We start from the raw sequence: 21,987 nt of genomic DNA, 5'->3' as shown, positions 1-21,987 counted from the left end.
TTTCTCATCAGTTTTCAATTCTTAGAGAGATTCTGACTCTATATATTCTTGGCATATTATTCTAGTCTATTAAAGTTTCCTCAAAGACAGAATCAGAGAAGTTAAGAACAGATTTATAACAGACAAAATTCCAACTTTAAATGCCATGAAATTGGCCTATAGATAAGTTGCTTGTCTTTTTAATTGAACTAAAATAACTTGGTACAGATTGTTCATTAATTGGATGCATGCCTTTCACCTATGGCAAGCATGTCTGAATGCTGTGCATCTGTAGATTGGTTTAGAATTGACAAGGGTATGCACATCCAGTATTTTATTTGGTATCACAGCAAAGCTAGTGAGTAGAGGGAGGAGGACTCTTTATCCAATTTACAGATAAGGACACAGCTTCTAAGAAGGCACATCAAAAGCCCCAGAAAAGTAAAGTCTGGAAGATTACAGAGACTATGAGTAACAGACCTGGAAATGAAACTCTATTGTTGGTTTTTACTTCAAATCCAATGCACTGCCCATTAGACCACGACCACTTTCATAAGACGAGCTCTCTTTCTGAGACTGAAGCCATGCAATAGGTGGATGCATTCATTTGGCTATGACTATTCAGGGCACCTTTCTTACTTTCTGCATCTTAGCCTGCTGATGACAATGCAATTCTCTCCACAATCAGATACTGGACAAGGAGTCATACTGATGCTCCTTCATGGTCAAGGCAAGAAATTTTTAGATTACTCCCCTTATCATTGATCATGTCAATATTCCTCCTATATTACATGAACGAGTCTGAAGTTATCCATTCAGTCAAGTCTACATGATAATATAAATTTCCAGGTAGGCTGAGGTTAAGTTCATGACTGTAGCTAAGCACACAGGCTACAACATCATCCTGGGTTCAAATCCTGGCTCTGCCATTTATTAGCTATATGACCTCGGACAAGGTGATACCGTCCACCAATTCCCTCATTCATAAAGTGGGAGCAATGATAAAGTCCACGGCATGCGCAGGAGGTTACTGTGGAAGTTTGATGAGCTAAGAGATGCAAAGCACTTAGAATGGTTTCTGGCATATGTCAAGTAATCAATAGATATTAGCTATTCCCACTCAAAATACATGCTGGGGAAAATATATTAGTTCGAATCACAGGCCACCTGACAGTACACTTCCGTGTGGCAGTGGGCTGGCTCTCTAGTTGGCTAGGAGTACATTCTTTATGTCAACCATGCAGAAGACTACCCAGCAACAAGTATGGGTGCTTAAGTCTGTCAAATAATTCAACCCTGCAGATATGCCTGTGCACTTGACATCAAGGTGGACATACTACCTATCCATCTCCAGAGCTCCTCCTTGGGTTAAGTAATACTATCAGGAAGTTATGAAGTTGAATCATATTATCTTAATTCTTCAGAGACACATACAGCATTATTGAGTGAAAATTTTAAGTTTATATCCTTAACTTTCTTATGTGGTAGAAATAAGTAAGTAATAGTACTAGCTATGTTTGAAAATCTTGCACTTCTGCTGTCTGAAGCCTTTGCATAAGGACTGCATAAAATGCTCTCTGAGAATTCATTGCCAAGAAAATGTTTGTCTTCATAATTTGGAAGCTTTCCTTTATCAGACAAGGAAACTGTATAATTTAACATTTCTCTCTCTCTCTTTTTACCTCAATTGTCTGAAAATTCTGAATTAAATTAAGAGTTCAACTGCAATAACTAACTCATTCCAGATGAACAGTAAATGTGAACTTCTTTTCAATTTTTTTGCTCAGTTAAATGTTCATTTTTTGGATGAGTTTAAAGTTGTGTTTTGTTGACATTGCTCTTGGAAATAAGAAGAGGTATAAAAAGGGATACCTCTTTAATAAACAATGGTAATATATTCATTTATTTTATCATCTCTCCATTCATTTGCTCTTCTAATATTATCTAGTATAATTGAGCACCAACATCTGCTAAATATCTGAGAAAGAATGAAAAATTAAATAGTTTGTAAACCTGTAGCATAAGAGCATGGGAAAGAATACATTTAAGAAAATCATTGGGTGTTTAGAATCAATGTATGAAATTCATGCTACTAAAATCATTTCTCTGAACCTCTGTTAATTCATGCTCCTTTGAAAACTGTCTTCTAATCTGTGAATGTAAAATGAAGCTACTAATTTTTTTACAAAGAAATAAAAAAAATCTTACAACTAAATGAATGAAAAATGCTTTAAATTAATTGCCTACATGTATCACAACACTCAGGAGATTTTGGGACTCTTTGGAGCTGTGTTCAAAATCTTCAGTACATTCCTTTGACTAATTCAGTATTATAAAACTTTATCTTTGAAGGTGAATATTTCTGGGGCAGGGTGAATAAAAGTCATTTAGAGTCAAAAGTGGTTAATAAGTCATCAATATAAAAACAACAGACTCCAAGAAGAGTTCCAAAACATTTTTAACATTTCACTTATGACAATGACTATAGGATCCTTTTATACCTCCTATCACAATAGCTTGGACTTATAGATTTTATTTTGGTACGTGAATTTCAAAGCATTGCTTAAAAATTCAAGTTACTTTGCAAGCACACATCATGACCTGTGCTACAGAAGCTTAGAAAGGAAGTGGTCTCTGGTTTCCTCAATAATGTCTGTAGCCAGTTTGATTCTTTATTTTTCTTTCTATTCCAAGAGCAACTCTTTAAGAGAAAAGATTCCATCACAGCTCTCAAAAACCTTGTACAAATTGCCAAACTGCTCAACATATACATAAAGGCTCTAGGAGGTCAGAAAAAGAAGAAAGTCTAAGCTGCATTCTGTAATACACAAAAATTAATGATAACAACAGCTGCCTCTTTTGAGTCCCCACCTTGAGCCAGATAATTTACCTAAATTGTCTCATTTAACATGACCAATGTTAGAAAACAGGTATTTATACTTCTCCATTTTGAGATAAGGAAACTGAACTCCAAACAGTTGCCCAAGGTTACACAGCTTTTGGCTGCTAGACCAAGATTCCAAACTAGAGCTGGTTTTAAAGCCCGTGTGCTCAAGGACACACCTGTTACTATTCAAAAACTCTTCCTTCTCCGTGGATCTCTACCATTTCTGCCATGGGAAAAGCTGGTAGGAGAGAAAGTCGAATGGCAGGGCTTTGTATTAAACATGCTTTGTGTTTCCTTGGGAATTTTAGAGGCTGTTACACTCACTTAACCATGTCTTTTTGAAATGAATAAACAGCAGCTGGAAAAATACATTTCTTACAGAGTATTCTATATACACCAGACAAGTGGAAAAAAAAAAACCTCAATTCCAGATGTTAATATAAAATTATCCAGATGCTACAAAATGATCATGCAGAACACCAGAGGCAAAAGAAAACCGAGGTGGAAATGAATTTCAGAAGAGAAATCAAAGTGGAGACACCAATTTGGTTTTGTGCAAATTTACAAGAGACTGGTTATTTCTCTGCTTTTTAGAAATTACTCTCATAAGTGATGGAATAGGGCTGCAAAGTTAAGTGTTTTCTGACTTGAGTAATTAATGCACAGTCCTCAAGATAACACTCTCGGTCCCCTGTAGCATTTTTCTTACGTGTTCTTTTCAGGCTGAAAAAGCATAGCCCTCTTAGGTACCCCCAAGAGATGAGATACACAAGATGAAACTTGTCATACTAATATATTTTATCTATCAATATACTTATATGGATGTTTAAATTTGAGTCCAGAATAATTATCTTTTTGTTCTTGATTTTCCTGGGAGTTTGATGTAGCTCTAGCAGATAAATTCAAATACTATAAAATTCTAAGGTGCTACATTCCTGTCACAAATTTGAACGCTACCTGGTTCATTGCAAGATAGTCAAACTCGGTAAGTTAAATCCCACTTTCTACTTCCAGGCAAGAATAATCTGATTTGGCTGTCAGCATGGAAGATCTTACATGTATGTGTACATGATGTAAACTGTGGAGTGAGAAAACGCAAAAAAGAATAAGGCATACTCCCCTCCCTCATGGAACTCAAGAGCTTTTAGCAATGCCTAGAAAACAGCAGCATCTTTCAACCACTTAATGATCTATGAAAAGACAGTGGGAAAGATTTTGTGTTAATTGATGGCACATAAAATATACAGATACTTTTTAAAAACAAATACAGAAAACATCTTTTACCTCATCTTCATTCTTGTTATTTGATTTAAAAACAAACAAATGAGCAAATGGTATTTGTACTCCTATCTCTAGAAACATTCTTTTGTAATTTCCCTTTAGGGAACTGTATGAGCGGTAACCGTTATCACTGGGAACTAGTAAGAATTTCATTGAGCTTTGAGTCTTTGGTTGTTCTTTAACCTTCCAGTCTTCTAATAGGATGACTTGTTTACTTCCGTTTCTGCAGCTGTGAGTTCTGGACAGAGCTGTACTGACGATATTTTTCAAAATAACCCCAAATCCTCATTCCAGACCAGAATATCAAAGTATTGTTTGGTTTGGCATGTATTTTACTGGTTGCTCTGGACCTAATTATTTTATATCTTTTCAACCTTGATTTGCATTTACCTTATGCTTTACAAGTCCCCTCTCTTTCAGTGTGGACATCCTATTTGTCATTATTTCATCTGCTCCCAATTTTGGAGTCTAAAGTGCTTGGAGATACTGTTTTATATTTTAAAACAAATCTCAGTATATTCTAAGCTGATATCAGTTTCTCTCCACATTCTGCCTTTGTTTCCTCTTTTGATAAAAATCTGGATTTGGCTGAAAAATCACCTGTGATATTTTCAGAAATGAAAGTTAGGCACCAACTGTGCTATTTTCCAGTGATAGAAGTAAAATGCCCTGAACCATCTCTCCTCTCAGTACTAATGCAGGGCCTTAACCGAGCAGGGCTGAGAGTGATGGTATCTGGGTTCCCCTCTCTGGGATGTCTCCAAGACACTAGTGAGCCTTGGCAAATTTTAGCAGAGTGGCTCTGCAGGTAAGAAGATGGGTACAAACACACTGCATGCCCAGGACACCATTTCCCCTCATTCTGCTACCACCCTAATGGTTTGGCCACCTGAGAACACCATTTGCAATCTATCCAAGTTCAGACACTCTCTATGTGGTCACAGAGAGGTGTTTTTTGTGAGTTTATTTGTCTATATTTAACATAAGCCATGTTAGTAGTTCTGTAAACATCAGACACCTAGTGGAATTAACTAGTAGAGACTGCCTTAGCACCCAGACAACACAATGTAAGTGCTGACAAAATGGGTCACAGTGGTCCCTCGGTATCCACGGGAAATGGGTTCCAGGACCCCCACCCTGCGGACACCAAAATCCACAGATGCCCAAGTCCCTTATATAAAATGGCATAGTACAGTCAGAACCCATCGATATGGAGGGCCAATTATATAGTCCTTTTGTTTTTGGTTCTTCTCCCTACAATCAGTTCTATCAGTTCTCTTTCTATCAGTTCTCTGATGCTTTCAGCTGGCCATTGTCTCCAGAAAAATGAGGATTCTTTCCTGAGTATGGAGCCCTGCTGACAATGAATACATCCATATTTCACCAACTGGACTGCTTCACCTGTGACAGTAACTTAGAGCTTAAACATTACTCCATGCTTGTTTCTGGGAATTATTAAAAAGTCACCTCCCAATGGAAAAGACTGATCAGAGCCAAAAAAGAAAGAGTAAAACACTGAAACTCCAGTAGTAGGTCCCTCAAGCTAAAGAGTGAACCCCACACTGCATACGCCTTATTGGAAAATAATTACAAAACGGGATACATTTTATAAACTAAAGCAAAAAAGCCAAATGCTTTCATTCTTTAGGTTGATAAACATCCTTATTTTTTATTTTAACAAGGACTTAGCCATAATTATTGTACAGGAAAAGAATTCTGCTCCCTTAAAATCTGTTTCTGCGATATATTTCTGCAAGGCAGGTGTTTGGTTTTTTTCTGAGTGTAAGTTTAAAACTGAATTTTCTTATTCTGAAACTGTTTTACAGCTCAGTACAGACAGCCTCTCTTCTCAATTTAATCAGATATTCAGTAGCTGAAATAATCACGGTGAGTCAAAGCGACTGCTATGAGCACAACCTGTCTCCCATCACTCCTTCCCACATTTTCTAGGTGGCACCATTCAGTTCCCTAGACAAATCACTGCCATTCTCTCTCTCTCTCTCTCTCTCTCTCTCTCTCTCTCTCTCTCTCTCCCTTTCTCTCTCTCTCTCCCTCCCTCTGTAACCAAGACTTTTCTGTGCTAGGCATACCTTTACCAACTTGTCCAAGACTCTAAGACATTTCCTGAATCCTGATTTACTGAATCTCTTTTCTTATCCACCTCCTCCGAAATATAATGCCTTTTATCCCCTGCACCTAAGGGAGCATTTGCAATATAAGTGATGATCAGTATTTGTCAATGGAAAAAAATACCTAAGTGTTGAGGACTACTCACTGCCTATATAAACCCATAAAATTTATTCACAATACCAAATCACTTGGTGGTTGAACTGAAACTGTATCCTGGCTGTATTTTTAATGTCCTATTGTTTTTGGTCATACATTTGCTTAGTAGTGATTACTGTGTGAGCTGCTCTACTGCAGTGAATTCAACACCAAATTTTATCTTGTTAGGAGATAAAAGGATGCAACATAACGAATTATAAGAAGGAAGAGCAAAATGTTTTTCATCCACTGATAAAATGAACAAAGTAGATAAGAAAGAAAGTAAAATTAAATCACTAGTATGATTTTTTCCCTTCCAAAACAATAAAGGGTTTTCCCCTTAATAAAATCTTCAAGAAGTTTCACCAATAGTCTTACAATAAGATAATTCATACTGAAGAGAACAGTGGATAACTGCCATAAGATGGATGCCACGCTTAAAAATAATTGAAATGCCTCTGAGAAGGTGGCAGCTGTCATTCCTGATACAACTAACATCTAGTCACACGATTATGCTGCACGTTTAAGGGCACGGGAATGTGTTAGTGTAGAAACACAGATATGCATATTCATGTTTTACATTCTATGAGCCAAATCTACTCAGTTCCCAAACTTACTCCTAGTTAATGGATAAACCTTCAACTCCCACGTGGTTCCCCACTACACCTGATGTAATGCCTGATTATTCATATGAAAGTTCTATTTATATTCCCCCCACCACCAAAAATTAAGAAACAGATACAGTATGACTCATTTTAGCTTTATATTCACCATATTACTAACCTAGTAAAGAAAACCCTTCACAAAATAACTAGTTTAAATTATTATACTTGTAAATTATTGTTTCAGTGAAGGGACTTGATTTCCTTTCAATGCTTTTGCTAAAAAATATGTGTACAAGTGAGGTTATGCTGAGGATAATTTAAATTTCTGCAAATACTTCTATTCATGCTTGGGCATATATTAGTTTAAACCATGTGAAACTGCATATTTATTGTCTAAAAATAGTCAAATATTGGCAATTTCATGTGGCTCAACCTAATAGTAAGCTTGGTTTTAGAAGGCACTTATCTGTTGAATAAGAAAATAAATAATTCTTATTACTGAATGAAGCTGAAGAACAAATTTACACAAGGGAAATATAATTTTCTAACTTGTAATCTTGCCAGGGTTGCCATTCTGCTTTGCAAAATGAGTATCATAGGAGTTTTGCTACCCATGATTAGAATTTAAATTGTATGTCTTATGTGATTCCCAGGTAGCAGAATTCAACAGTCACTCATTACGTTATTTCCAAAGAAAATATTTGGCTGCAGTCTGTCGGCCACGGTGCAAAATAGTACACATCCTCAGGCTAGAATGCTTTGCAGTAGATTTTTCTCCAGTTTTCATTTCACAGCAGGGGCTGTGGTAAAGCAGCTACTGATACCCTTTTAAGTTTGCTCATAGAGTGTAATCATAACTATTCCACTCCTGGGTTACTTGTCTCAAGGATTTTTGACAACAGCTCTAGTATTTAAATAGTTTCTCTAAGCTTCAGAGGCTTATTTTAATAGTTTCAAGATCCTAAGATCCTTTGTTGTATTTTTCAAGTATACTTCTGTAATAAAAATAATAGTACATTATCTTTCTTGTGTGAGATTGGTTAACTGACATGCCCTTAGGTTTTTCCCAGTAAAGGTGGTGGGTGGCACTTAAATATTATACAGTGTCACACAGCCCTTGTGATCACGCCAAACAAGTTATTTAACTTCCATCAATAAAAAGGAGAATAATAAATATTTTGTTTTCAAGTGTCTCCAAGGCTTTGGTAAAGATCAGATGGAAGAGGGTGTGAGTGACAACTGCTTTGTAATCCATGAAGCACCATACCCAAAATAGTCATTGCCAACATTATTGGTAACAATAACAATAGTACTCATGAATCCTCTTCTTTCCCATGGGATTTAGATTTTAACTGAAAGACCTAGTCCCTGCTTTGGTAATGCAAAAAAAAAAAAGGAAAAATGATGAGACCATTAGTTCTAGTATGACCTGCCATTCCATCATGGACTGTTTGCTCAGGATTTCAGGCTTGATTTTAAAGCCAAATGATGTCCAATGCACATAACAGTTATTTTTCCCTCTCTTTCTGTACACAACAAATACTACTCCTGCTTCATAATTTCGTAATATCAATACGCTTCAGAATTGGGACTCAAAATACTGACAACACTTTATAATTCCCAGTTCAGAGAACTTTAACATAGGCTTTTTCTGTAACAAGTTGCAATGAGTATGAGTATAACAAATGGAACTCGGTTTACCCAGCTTTCTTGAAATTTTTCTACAAGGTGTTAGCATAACAAAGCTTGTGCACTAGTCTCTGTAATATTTATGTAGAAGAAAAGTGGTATTGGATGTACAAGGTAAAGACTGTATATACAATATTAAATCTTATTTCGTCCTTTGCAGATTTCCTCATATAACAGTGATGTTAGCACTGACCAGTCATCTCACAATCAGAGGTAGGCTTAAGCCAACGTTAGCTACTGAACTAGGGTATTTACTATCCCATTATACAGGTTACAAGGAGGCATTTCCATAAATGACTTAATTTGATCTTTATTATAGTCATGTGAACTGGCCAAGGCCTGCAGTAGATTGCTGACTTATTTGTCCAAGCCCCACGGTTAATCTGTGGCAGGGTTATATATGAGAATTGTACCTAGTGAACACCCTAAAAGACAGTAAGCTGTGTCTTTGTGCCTTTACCACAGCCCTGCACTTCCTTACCCAGCTCAACAGAAGTTTATTCTTCTGTTCCATTTTAATAAATCCTGGAAGATCCTATACTACAACACTGGGATAAACAGTTCTTAAAAATTGGTGTTATCTCCTCAAGATTCCATTCCTTTCGGTTTCTCTAGACGTCACGATTTTTCAACAACACTGCATTACTTTAACAAGGATTTACTGATATTTTCTAGACACCATATTCTTGGGAGGAGTCTATAAACTGACCAACAGAAAGGAGGAATACAATCTTCTTAGTTTTATTTTTAGTTTATTTCAAAGGCATGTTTTTAAATATGATACAAATATTTTAAACGAATTATGGATTTTATGCGCATGTAATTCTAAAATATTTCAACTAGAGTTGAAACACGCTGGGGTTTTTTTCTGGAGGGAGCCCTGTAAACCTCTGTAATGAGGCACTTTGACGTTGTTGCTCCAGGTCCTAACTGGCCCCATATTGGTCAATGCAAGAATTATTTTTAGAGGAAGGAAGTCTGAAACCCCAAATAATTATTTCCCTAAATCTCTCTTCATAACCTATACAAATTAGTGACACCCTACCGCTTCGCCATAAGGGAGCAACTCCAAGGGTAATTGAGAAAGGCTGGTTCCTCATTTCCATTCCTGCATTTCCACATAAACTCACATATACAATCATGCTATACCCCTAACAATATCACATCAAAGAAGGATCTCAGAAACAGGTTGTTTTTTTTTTTAATACAGTGTTGGGTTTGTTTCTTCATTCTCCAGTATTTGCAATTCTAAGGATCATCATAATGTTAGGTGATGAAGGCGAAAAATATTCTGCCTGTATATATAAAATTCTGTCACATAGGAAATCAAAATAATATCAAAGCTCTGCACACAGTTTACAGAAAAAAAGGTGTCTTCAAGAATTAATGATGGTTTCTCCAGAGAATTTTATACAAGCCTGCCATGTTTCAAAAGCAGAATCAAAGTGAATCTAAGTTCCAATTGAGTTGCAGTCCAGGAGAGTAGGAAGCCTTGGTAAGGAGGAAAGGAAAGCATATGTATATAACTTAAAGATCTCTGTATGAAGAAACTGAAGCAAAAATTACTATGGTAACCATGAATATATTTAGTTAGCAGTCGAGTGACAATCCAAGGAAATTAAAAGGAATAATCCCAGTCACAGAAAGGGGAGAATCTCAAATAACAGAAACATATTTATTACAATTTAAATTCTAGGAACCCTAAAGCAGTGCCATCTATACAGCCTCATTATTGTCAGTATTACTAATGTGATTCCCTTCTCTCAGCTGCTCCTTCAACCATCTATAACTTACTTATAGCTCAAAGTTTATTTACTCAACTCAAACTCACACACAGATTCAGTCCTGACAGAAAAATATTAGTCTCTTTCTTCAGTTAGAAGGAGTCAGAGTGTCTGATACTCTTTCCTAAATAACTAATAATTGGTTCTTCCCCAGGGTTTGAAAAAGCTGGAAAATATCTGAACAATGAGCCAAGAGGAGGGCACCAAAGTCACCAGGAGTACTTATTTGACATATACATAGAGCTTCCTGAGCCCTTTCCAAATCTATTGAATTAATAACCCTGGTCCCAGAAATAGCTGTCTTTCAAACGTGATTTCCAAGTAAAGCCAAGTTTGGGAGGAAACACTGCTACAGTCATGGTTCTCAGTGGTGCCTCCAAGTGGTGGTTCTTGTTAGCAGTTTTCAATAGCATTTTGGGGCAAGTGTTTTCAGCAGAGGCAGCACTTGAGCAGGCAGTAGCTCTAGATGGAGCTGGCTCCCTGTGGCACTGCTGGAGAGGTAGGTCCGCACAGCTGTACCCACCAAGCTTTTTTCTTTGACTGGCCTTGAAGTAATGGAGGCTTCCTGCTGTCTGTTACTTCACACCCTAGAACTCCTACTCTGGAGCTCAGGATCATTCTCTCAAAGCAAGGTTCCTGCTGAGCCTTCTCTTGGTACTGATGACACAAAATTGCCTTTCTAAAATAGAACTGTAAGAAGGTTTTTGTTCAACATCTCCTTTTGTTTACAGCCTGCATAACAACATATTGAGTTATACTGTTACCCCTCCATTGTCCTCTATTATTTTTCTTCAACTAGGCCCCGAGATGTGATTTATCTCATAGCTCACTGAATTTCTCTTCTCCCTTTGGGTGCAAGTCCAGGATGCTAGCTGCAGGACCACTCTCTTTCTTGGAAGTGGTTGAACCTAGTTATCTAGGGGACTGGGTGTGTGTCCTATGCTACTTTTCCAGTGAATCCACATGATTAAGATTTCTGGATCTCTTGACAGCAATGTGGGGTGGAAGGTAGAAAATGGACCAAGCCAGAGGGTGGAGGCAAAAGAGTGGGGGTGGTTGGAGCAACAAATAAAACTAAAAATAAAAAATAAGCAGAGATGATGCTGTTAAGATTCAAGAGATCAGAAGGAAAAGCTTAAATGCTTCATTGCTAATATGGACAGAGGGCAGTATTGAAGTTTGAACACAAACGCTGAAGTCTGGGCCTGGGATATCCTTTAATAAGGAATAAGGGATAAGGATAATAAATTTACTTGAGGATCTTTCAGACTCTAAAATGATATAATTTTCAACTGAAATATGATATTTTGGAATGTTCTAAAAGTTTTGGCACATGTCTCCAAAATTGTATAGACATGTGACAATGTAATAAACCTTGGACTCAACTGATTTGATGTTAATCGCAGAAGATTATTGTCTATTAATGTCCTATACCTATAACATAAACATGATTGCTTAATTAGTGGGTCATAATTGAGGCATGTTTATTTGATAATACTTTGTTTCACAGACGAGTCTTAAAAATACTCTGCTCTTATTTCCTTTGTTCTCTGACTTAAATTTATATTTAAAGGGTATTGTGAGGATTTGGAAGCAAAGGATCATTCAGTGCTTAGTCAAAAATGTACATTTTAAATCATGGGGTATATTTAGACACTGTTGTCTAAAATAAACCCTAGCTAATAGAAGACAGTACGACTTATAAACCAATAAAAAGGAAATAGACAGGGCATGAGGGCATGTGCAAATAAAAATAAATATGAGTGATGCAATGAGAAAGTTGTTTCACCTCTATGGTATTCTTCCCCAAAACCCAGAAGCCCAGTCTAATCATGAAAAACAACAGGCAAACTCAAAATGAGTAATATGCTACAAAAAAAACCTGACTAGTTCTCTTAAAAGCGATCGAAGTCAAGAAAAACAAGGGAACATTAAGAAGTTGTCATGGATTAGAGGAGACTAAGGAGACAGAATGATGCAATAAATGCAATGTAGTATCTCATATTGTATCCCAGAAGAGTAAAAAAGGACATTAATGATAACATGAATGAAGTCTGAATAAATCTATGGATTAAGTAATAGAGTATCAATGTTAATTTCTCAGTTTGACAAAATAAATGGTGGTTATGTAAGATATTATCCTTACTGGTGGCCAGGTAAAAGGGACATGGGGGTTCTCTTCTTCTTATGTTCATATAAAGTTAAAATGATTCTAAAATAAAAAAATTTTAAACATATATGAGACTATATTTCTGTTATAGTAAATTATAAAATTAGCACCAACACTTTTAATGGTAACAACTAGACCAACTGGACAAAACATATAAAAAACATTTATGTAAAGCTATCTGATAGCTATAAAGGAGATGGAGAACCAACTTTTCAATATCAAGAGAAGAAAGATGTCTATAGAGGTAATTCGCATATTGTGACATCTTTTGCCTGTGGGCATCTCCCTGTTCAGAAGACATGGCTAAGAGACTGAGCAGTGCTTTGGAAAGCCTAGCTGTATTACTAGGAGGACAAAAGTTGGATTCCAGGACTTGCATGGGTGAGACTTGGGTAAATTCTACACACTTTGGTTTAGACTCCAAAGACAGGAAGCCTAGCATGAGGATAAACTAGAATCAAAGCAGCTGTCATGGGAGTGCAGCACAGCTTTGCATCATTTAAGTGTTCACAAAGGCCAGATATTAGAATTATAAAATAAGAACTCCTAAATAATTGTTACTTTATGTTCAAGGACATAAAAACAGAATATTAAAAATTTGAATATAAGTTTTATTATTAAAAATTCAATAGATGTATAAAATTTCAATATAAAACTAGATACTAAATATTTTAAACTAACCAAAAAGAAATTCTAGAACTGAAAAATATAATAAATGAAGTTAAAAATCCTATGAGTGGTTTCAATAGTAGATTTTATATATCTAAAGAAAGACATCATGAACTGAAAGTAAGCCAGAAGAAAATATCTACAATGACGAACAGAAAGCCATGAGTATAAACAAAAGAATGAGTATAAACAAAAGAGAGTATAAGATACATACTGTACACAGTGCAAAGTTCTAAATTATTTTAAATTGTATTTCTAGAGGAAAGAAAATGGTGAAAGGGCAATATCTGGAAAGTCAATGCCTGAATTATTTCTTGAGCTGATAAAAGACATCACTCTGCAGATATATCAACTAAATAAATCTCAATCCATAAAATAAAAAGCTATCATATATGTCATCACTGACCAACAGAACTTTGCACAATGATAGAAATGTTTCATTCTATGAAATCCAATGTGGTAGCTGCTAGTCACATGTGGCTACTGAGCACTTGTGTGGCTATGTAACTTAGAAACTGAATTTTCATTTAATTTGAATTAACTGAAATTTAAATTAAGTAACCACATAATTCTAATGAAGATTGTATTTGGAAGTGCAGATCTGGAGCATCATAGTAAAATTCCTGGAAAAAAAAGATTAAATGCTTTAAAGAAATAAAAGACATTACAAAGGACAATTATTAAGTAGTTACCTTTTCTACACAAACAATGGAAACCAGAGGACAATAAAATGTGCCAAAAGAAAAAAAATGACAAACCTACAATTCCATACTCAATAAAAATATCCTTCAACAGTGGAAGTGAATTCTGTTACATGCCTAGTTTAACTCACAGGGCAAACTGGCGGATTTGCATATTGTCTTTGAAACTTTTGAGATACTAAGAAACTTTTGTTTCTGTTTCCCTGTACTCTGAGAATTCATCTTTTCAATGGGGCTTCTTTGGCTCATCCAGGGGGACTTTACCACTCTCTGCACACACTTCTGTTTTGGTATTTGTACTATCATTTTGCACTTACTGGTTTATATGTTTGTTTTTCTTACTTGACTGTCACTTCTCTGGAAAGATTTGAACATAAGCGCCTAATAATTATATTTCAGATGGTACTTAAAAGTGAATCATTTTGAAACTAAAAGTTAGTGACAGTGAGATTTATCTCATAGTCACTTTTCTGAAAAATACTGGAGAAAAGCATCCAAAAAATTTAAAATAGTCCCACATATTATACTGTAGGTGACATCAAAAATTGTATTACTATAGAACTGAAAGATGGCTTAAGGGCAATTTATATATTAAACTAATTTATGTATTAAAGAAATTCAATGTCAGAGATTAAGTGGCCTGCCTAAGTCTCAGAAAAACTAGAGTCAATCAGAGCCCAGTAGTCTAATCTCAGGTACATTCTTCTATATCATAATATGTCAGAATTAGGAATCTTTCTACTTATAATAGAAGTATATCTATGTCTCCTGTAACCATTCTTGAGTTTAAAAATTATCAACTTTTTAAAAATATCAACTTTTGGGTCTTTACTAGAATATGAAAGAGACAACCTAGGAGTCAGGGGACCTGGATTCTTATCTCAGCCTTGTTACCAGTTGATCTGGGAGTCTTGGAAGAATATCACCTACCTTCTCAGGACCTGTTCATTTCAAAATGTAACATGTTTCACAGAGTAAGATATAACATGAAGCAGATATTCTAGGAGAGGTCTGAATTTAATTCATATTCTTATATATTATCATTCTACTTCAAATATTTTAAATTACTTTCTGTTCCTCACCTTATCCACTTTCCAATGACAGAAAAATAGACTAAAAACAAAAAACAAAAAAACTGTCACAGAGAGAGCTGAATAAACTGTTCTTAAAAGTCATCACCAATGATTAGTTTTAGTGAATGTCTAAAACAATACATGCAGGTAAACAAACACAATCTATCTGTTCCATGTTGTCAAGTTGGCAGGGTCTAAAGGATGGAGAACCACCACTGATGCAGGAAGAGCATGCCTTGTGGATATACATGTAACTTGTATTTTACATATCTATCTGGGTACATTTTATATTGTTCCACAAATTTCTGAATTGGACCATTTTTTAAAGGTAAAATACAGCTTTATAAATATTAGAAAATTATTAGTTCTGGATAAATACTGGATCCAGGAGAAAAATAATACAAATTCAACTCAGATATATTCTCTCTTCACTCCTTCCCTACTCCCATATCTTCTGGCCAATCTGGCTAGGAATTGGATGCTTCTGGGCACAGAGCAGGTTGAACAGCTGTTTGACTCACTGCTTTTGACTCCTTGTCATTTGGCAGATTGAGATCTCTGCTGAGAGCACCATTTGGATTTTTTTTCACCCAAAACTGGTATTTTTGAACATGAAACTGAAATAAAGTGAGGCACTAGTGTACAGTTATAGAGTAATAATGCCAAAAGAGAGTGTGACAGATTTATGTCAAAAATCTAACTTCCTCTCTGAAGTGTTTAAAGAGATAACCCCAGGTTGGCTGAGGTGGCCATGACAGAGTATGCGAATGGGTTTTCTGAAAATGTATATATAAAAAATGATACTAGCTTCAGGTGTATGAACTAGTGAAGAGAAAATATCAGACATGAGTAAAAATAAAGATGCATATAAGCAGGCAGGACAAAATGAGACTGATTAGGAAAATATAAGTAGAGAATCCAAGAGAGTCAGTAAATCAAGGTTTGGGTATTTGGGAGGAGACTACAATACTACTACTACTACTGCTACCACCACTACAATCAACAGCCTCAATAGTTATTATTATTATTACAACAGCAACGACAAAATAGTTACATAACGCTTACAGAGCAACAGTGGATACGTCAGCACTGTTCTAATGCTTTAAACATAATAAATAATTTAATCTTCTTGACAATCATAAGAAAGAAGAACTATTGTTATTATTTCCAATTTATGGGAGATGCAGCTGAGGCACAGAGAATTTAAGTCACTGACTCAAGATCACACAGCTGATAAAGGTGAAGTCATGGTTTGAATCTGTGGCCGAAAAGCAATGACTGAATCTAAAATTTGAACCACAGGTTAAAAGATGCTGCAGAAAGTTGAACACTTTTGAATTAAGCATATATAATAAGCAAAGCCTGAACAAAGGAAAGAAACCCCACTGAAGCCCTCTGTGGTGACAGTAGAAAAGCATACAAAGACTGACAAAATTCCCTTCTATTTAGGTCCTTCCTGGAAATTATATTTCTTCCCAAATTTACCTCTTCTATCCTCCTTTCCAGACCAGAGTACACACAGATCTAAAGCTTCTTTTAAGGTCTTAGTCTTTCTCCAATAATTAGCAAACCTCATTGCCAGAAAAGTCTCTTTATATGTAAAATTAATCACTGACTTTCCAACTTAAACCCGTTTCCTCTTCTCTGATCTTTACTGGCGAAGGGAAATACACACTAGATGAAGATAGTTAAAATTCTAATCACCTTTGCTTTTTCTTTTTTATTTAATAACTCATTTAAATATACTTCTGCTAAATCCTACTTTAAAATCTCCCTGACATTAATTACTGATATATTCAAGTCTTTCTGACAGGCCCATTTTGCCATCTTAAATGTACTCATGGTAAGTTTTCTCATCTTACCTCTCCATTTTCTAAGGGGTGTATCTTGGAATAAAATGAAGTGCAGATGACCTCATCGTCTTTGGCATATGATGGTGGTCCAGTGCGGGGATAAATATTGTAGAGGGTGAGGCACTCTGTGTCCGTCACAGCATGATACTGCCAGGGCTTGTAATCAACATCATCAAGTGAGCGTTCCAAAATCCAGTTTCCAGGCCGAGGGGAGTTAGCTGCTTTCACAATCACATATGCAATCTGGAACACCTGGGGAAGAGTGACAACAACAACACATAACTCTGAATTCCAAAGTATTCTCACCATTAGATATCAAATATAAGGCCTAAGGCTACAATATATTTTATTTCAGATTTTATTCGATAACCCTATTATGTTCTCTGAAATGATTTTACTGTTATATATTCATATTTAATAACTTTTTGCTAAAATGAGATGTTTCATTTTGACACCCACGCTTTAAAAGAAATGGGTTAAAATTGGATTTTAGTTTTCTAACAACTCATTGACATCATTTCACCTAATTTTTAGAAGTTCCATTATAATCACAACCACTTAAAGCATTTATTACATACCAATGTACTCACCTTACTTTGTTGGAGAGTATAATAAATGCGTTAGAAACTCCATGTGTGATTGTGCTTGATAGTTTAGAAACACTTACTTCTATCACCTAGTCCTCAGACAAGTACCATGTAGATGGTGTTACTGCGGTACAGCAAAAACAACATAGCACTTTAGAGACACAGTCCTGTATTCAAACTGTGGTCCTAGCATTATGTGACCGTGGGCAGATTATTTTGCTTTGTCAATTCCTAGATCTCTTCTCTGCAAATTAGGATCAATAATAAATACACAAAGTACACTACTGAGAGGCAATTTAGATTAAATGAGATAATGTATGCAAAGTACCTAGCCAAGAACTTGGTTGTAAATACTCAATAAATGTCTACCTCTACATCCCCAAATAGAAAATAAGAAGAAATTCTAGGACATGCAGACAACTATCTGAAACTGGAACACATTATATAGAGGGTTTATGTACCTTCTGTACAAGAGGTAAACATGTGTTTAAAAAAAAGGGAAATAAAGAAAGGCTTCAAGTTACTCTAAGTCTGCAGAGTGACAATTGAGAATATGGCAATTCTTTATTTTCAAATAATATTTGAAGATGTAAAAAATAAATATTCTGGATGCTCTGTGACGGTGCATATGTGTGTCTTTACCAATTCAATCCAAAAGTCTGAAAGAATAACACATAAACATTATTGAGTGACATTTATAGACAATGTCCTGAGTAAAAAGATACATATAAGTCAGTTTAAGTTACAGTCCCCCCATCTATGAGTTGATAATACACTGTAAAATGGCATATATGAAAAATACACTAATAACAAAGGACTATTATATGTTTTTGTTTAGTAAATTCAGTGAGGTATGAGGAGGTTGACAGGCCTAAGCTCTGAGTGATTGGGGTCACTGGAGGAAAAACCCACTAAAATGTGATCAGTGGGTCTGCTTAGAGAGAAGCTTGAAAGGAATGTTCTGAAAATAAACCTTATTTGCTTCATAGTTTTGACATGAGATTTTCAGGAATATGGGTAAGGTGACTATGGCAAACTCTAAGGAACTGAATTTAAACATATGAAAAGTTGTTCTATCAGAGGTAAGACTAAGACAGGTGGCTCTGATGTGGGTCTTTTGAGATCTTTACTAGAATACTAGCCATTCTACCTGAGTGCACTGAGAGGAAAATCATGAACCAAGAAATGATTGAAAGTTGGGCTGGTATTTGCCTCTTAGGTATTTTCCTCTTAGTTGTGGAAATACTGGTAGTTAAAATACTGAAATATTTCTGTACTTGTTGGTAAATTACTGCTGCCCAAGCCTTCCAAATGCTTCCCCTCTCCTGAGACCATATGATTAACCTTGGGATAGCAAGGAACAGCGAAGACATCTCCTCTGATTAGTCTGGGCTTTGACCGTTCTAATTTATTGACTATCACTCTAGGTGGGAAATATTATGAGTTTATATTTACAAAGGTATACAGATAAGTATAATTTCAGACAGACACATATATATGTATGTGCATATAAATACTGGAATACACTTAGTTATTTTGGGGAAGGAAATATATGAACATATTAAATCCATTGCCTCTGGGGTTTGGGAATAAGGAATCAAGGAGAGAAAAAGAGCTTTTATATTTCATCCAATATTCTGCTATATTAATTGCATTAACATAAATGCCTTAGTTTTTAATAAAATTATTTTTAAAATAAGGAAAAAAAATTAAAAATAAGTAACAAAGAAAGGACAAGAGTAAGATTGGATGGAATATACTCTATCAATCATAATCTAAAGTATCTGCTACTTCTGCATTTTTCAGGTGTTACAAGGAATTATTACTCTTAGACATTCCATATTCAATAACTCATACCCATGAAACTTCTTTATAAAGGAATTCACTGAAGGACATACCTATTGATTAATCTGATAGAACACAGAGAGAGACTCATTTCTGTTAAAAATCTGAAACACTATGGTCCTAATTTCTGGTAATCCTAAATTATTCATGACAAAGCCTGTAAAATAATAAAGAATTATGAAGAACTAAACTGTGAGCACCTAAAGAGCACAGGTGCTACATTCCTTATTACAATTCTTTTGAAATAGTGTGCATTCAATATTTATTATATAAATTGAATAACCAAAATTATTGTAACATGCTTCCATGTTACTGCTATTAGCTTTATACTGTTTATTTTTCCTGTTTGTTAGAGCTTAAAGCCCAGTCAACCAGCATATCTTGTCACTTGCAGTAACTAAGACATACATTGCTTGCATGTTCGTTCTATTATGTCTCTATAAGCTGAATAAATTTCTTAAACTCTTTTACCCTCTGTTTCCCAGTGTTTCTTTTCCAAAGTTAAAACCATGGAAGAGATAATGAGATAATGAATAAAAAATACTGCATGTTCTTTGGAAAAAATCATCTAGATAAATACTTTAGCAAATTTCCACCCAGAAAAAAACACTGCACAGATACTTTTTTTAGTAGAAAACCAAAAGACAAATAACAAAGCATAATTAGAGATTACAGGCACAAATAAGAAGAATAAAGACACACTGATGTATGGAAAAAGAACTTTGTTTAGAAGCAGAAACACCTCAGCAAGCAAGTATATAGGAAAAGGCCAAATTCTCTTGGAGCTACAACATGGATTTATGACTTAGGAGCTTCTGTGTTGGCTCTGGAATAATAGACGAAATCCATGAAAAGAAGTTATACTAGAAACCGCACAGACTCCTTCTATAATTCAATATAACTGCCAGAATTAAGTGACATGGAAAAGCAGTCATTGCTTTTGAGAATATTGGAGTCATCCCATTTCAAAATAATATCCTCCTTTCATTTATTTTCTATGGATTCTTTCACACTTCATGCAAAATTAATTAAATTAGTTGGCATGTAGTATTTTGAATAAACTTTTAAAAATGTGGTAGACAGCCTTATTGAAAAACATAATGAATAAAAGTTTTCTTTGAAGGCATCAGAAAAAGACTGGGAAAATTCTAACAGTGATTTTCTAAGTACTCCGAAATTTTATGATTCTCTAATGTAACTATGCTACTTTTATTAACTATGTCTCATGTTTTCAGTATAAAAACCCTTCAAAATCAGTAGATATAAAACCAGATTAATAAAACCCCAATCTGTATGGGGTGCAACAAGGAAAGCATACACCTCATTCTAAGTACAAAAATGCTCTGACGGCTGGGCTTCCATGAACCTTAGATATCAACACACAATACCCAACTTTCTGTTGTTGCTGGAGGCCACTTTTTACTAACTTCATGGATGAAAAAAAATCAGAATAACTTATAAATTATACCAAATGTTTGACATTTTACTGTATCAAGGAGAACTTTCTAATTCACATTCCATTTGTATGTCACCTAACAAAATATCTGGTAATCATAATCATATGTCACTGATGTACCATTGAATTAGATGTTTCCAAGAGTATTAAGAACTTGATCTCATTTAGGGTGGGAATGGAGAATAGGATCTTTCTGAAGAATCTTTCAATCCCTAAGTAACAAGTAACACAAAATGACCATCATATATAGTGATGGTTTCTAATCTTTTTCACATCATGGCTTACATAAGATATTGGTACAGCACTGGGGTAAAAGGAGGAGACCTCACAGTCCAAAGTGAGCTACCGAGGAACTCTGGTCACTCTAGATGCTGCCCTGGGTCTGGACACATTAGCTTGCCTATAACTCATATGGATATGTCTGACATCCAGAACCAATTTCTAGCACATGCATTGCAGGGTCTGGATTTTTAAAAAACTATTCTGTGCTATGACTCTCAGGAACCTACTTTATCCCAGTTCCTTTGTCCTCAAAAGAATCACGGATCTGGGAAAATGCTACCAAACCGTATTGTGTTTTGCAGATTTTACTGAGACTTTTGATGTCACTGGCACACAGTTTAGAGAGTCAAGCCAAAGTACGACTCTTTAATGATGTAACAAGGACATAGGACTTCTATTTCCTATAGGCTGATCCTCCATGAAAGCCATAAAACTATTAATGAGGGCCACTTTTCTATGGAAGATGTGAGATCAACTTTCTTACAGAACTTGACCTAAATTATTCTCTTCCGTTTCTTGTTTCCTAATTTGTCAAGAGAACAATATGTGGCCATCTAATTTCTGCCAATTGATGACCTCTGCCTCCTTCCCCACATTGCTGTCTGTGAAACTCCTATAGCAAATAGTTGCCCATATACCAAAAACGCTTAATTGTGGAAGAGGCTTTGCAATATTCTACTACCTGTTTTTGCCAATGTTATGGATTTAAGCTATGATACTATCTCTAATATACTTTGAAAACTCATGTGTATTTTTAGTCCTAAAAGTATGTTTGTCAAATTCCCTTATTTATTCATATAGATATATTAGCTTTCAGAAAGCAATGAGAGTTACACAGTTACACAATATCAGAACCAGAAA

General features: G+C 35.4%; 1 protein-coding gene across 1 annotated transcript in view; it reads right to left on the bottom strand.

Annotated features, from left to right (window-relative positions):
- LAMA2 (laminin subunit alpha 2) overlaps window positions 1-21,987 on the bottom strand; it is a 518,385-nt gene that overhangs the window by 344,962 nt on the left and 151,436 nt on the right. The window contains exon 4 of the mRNA XM_072965855.1: window positions 16,966-17,208. Coding sequence (XP_072821956.1) covers window positions 16,966-17,208 — 243 coding nt within the window. The remainder of the gene's footprint in view (window positions 1-16,965; window positions 17,209-21,987) is intronic.

The sequence above is a fragment of the Vicugna pacos genome, chromosome 8, assembly GCF_048564905.1.
Source record: "Vicugna pacos chromosome 8, VicPac4, whole genome shotgun sequence".
Taxonomy (NCBI): domain Eukaryota; kingdom Metazoa; phylum Chordata; class Mammalia; order Artiodactyla; family Camelidae; genus Vicugna; species Vicugna pacos.
This window is presented reverse-complemented; position numbering and strand designations above follow the sequence as displayed.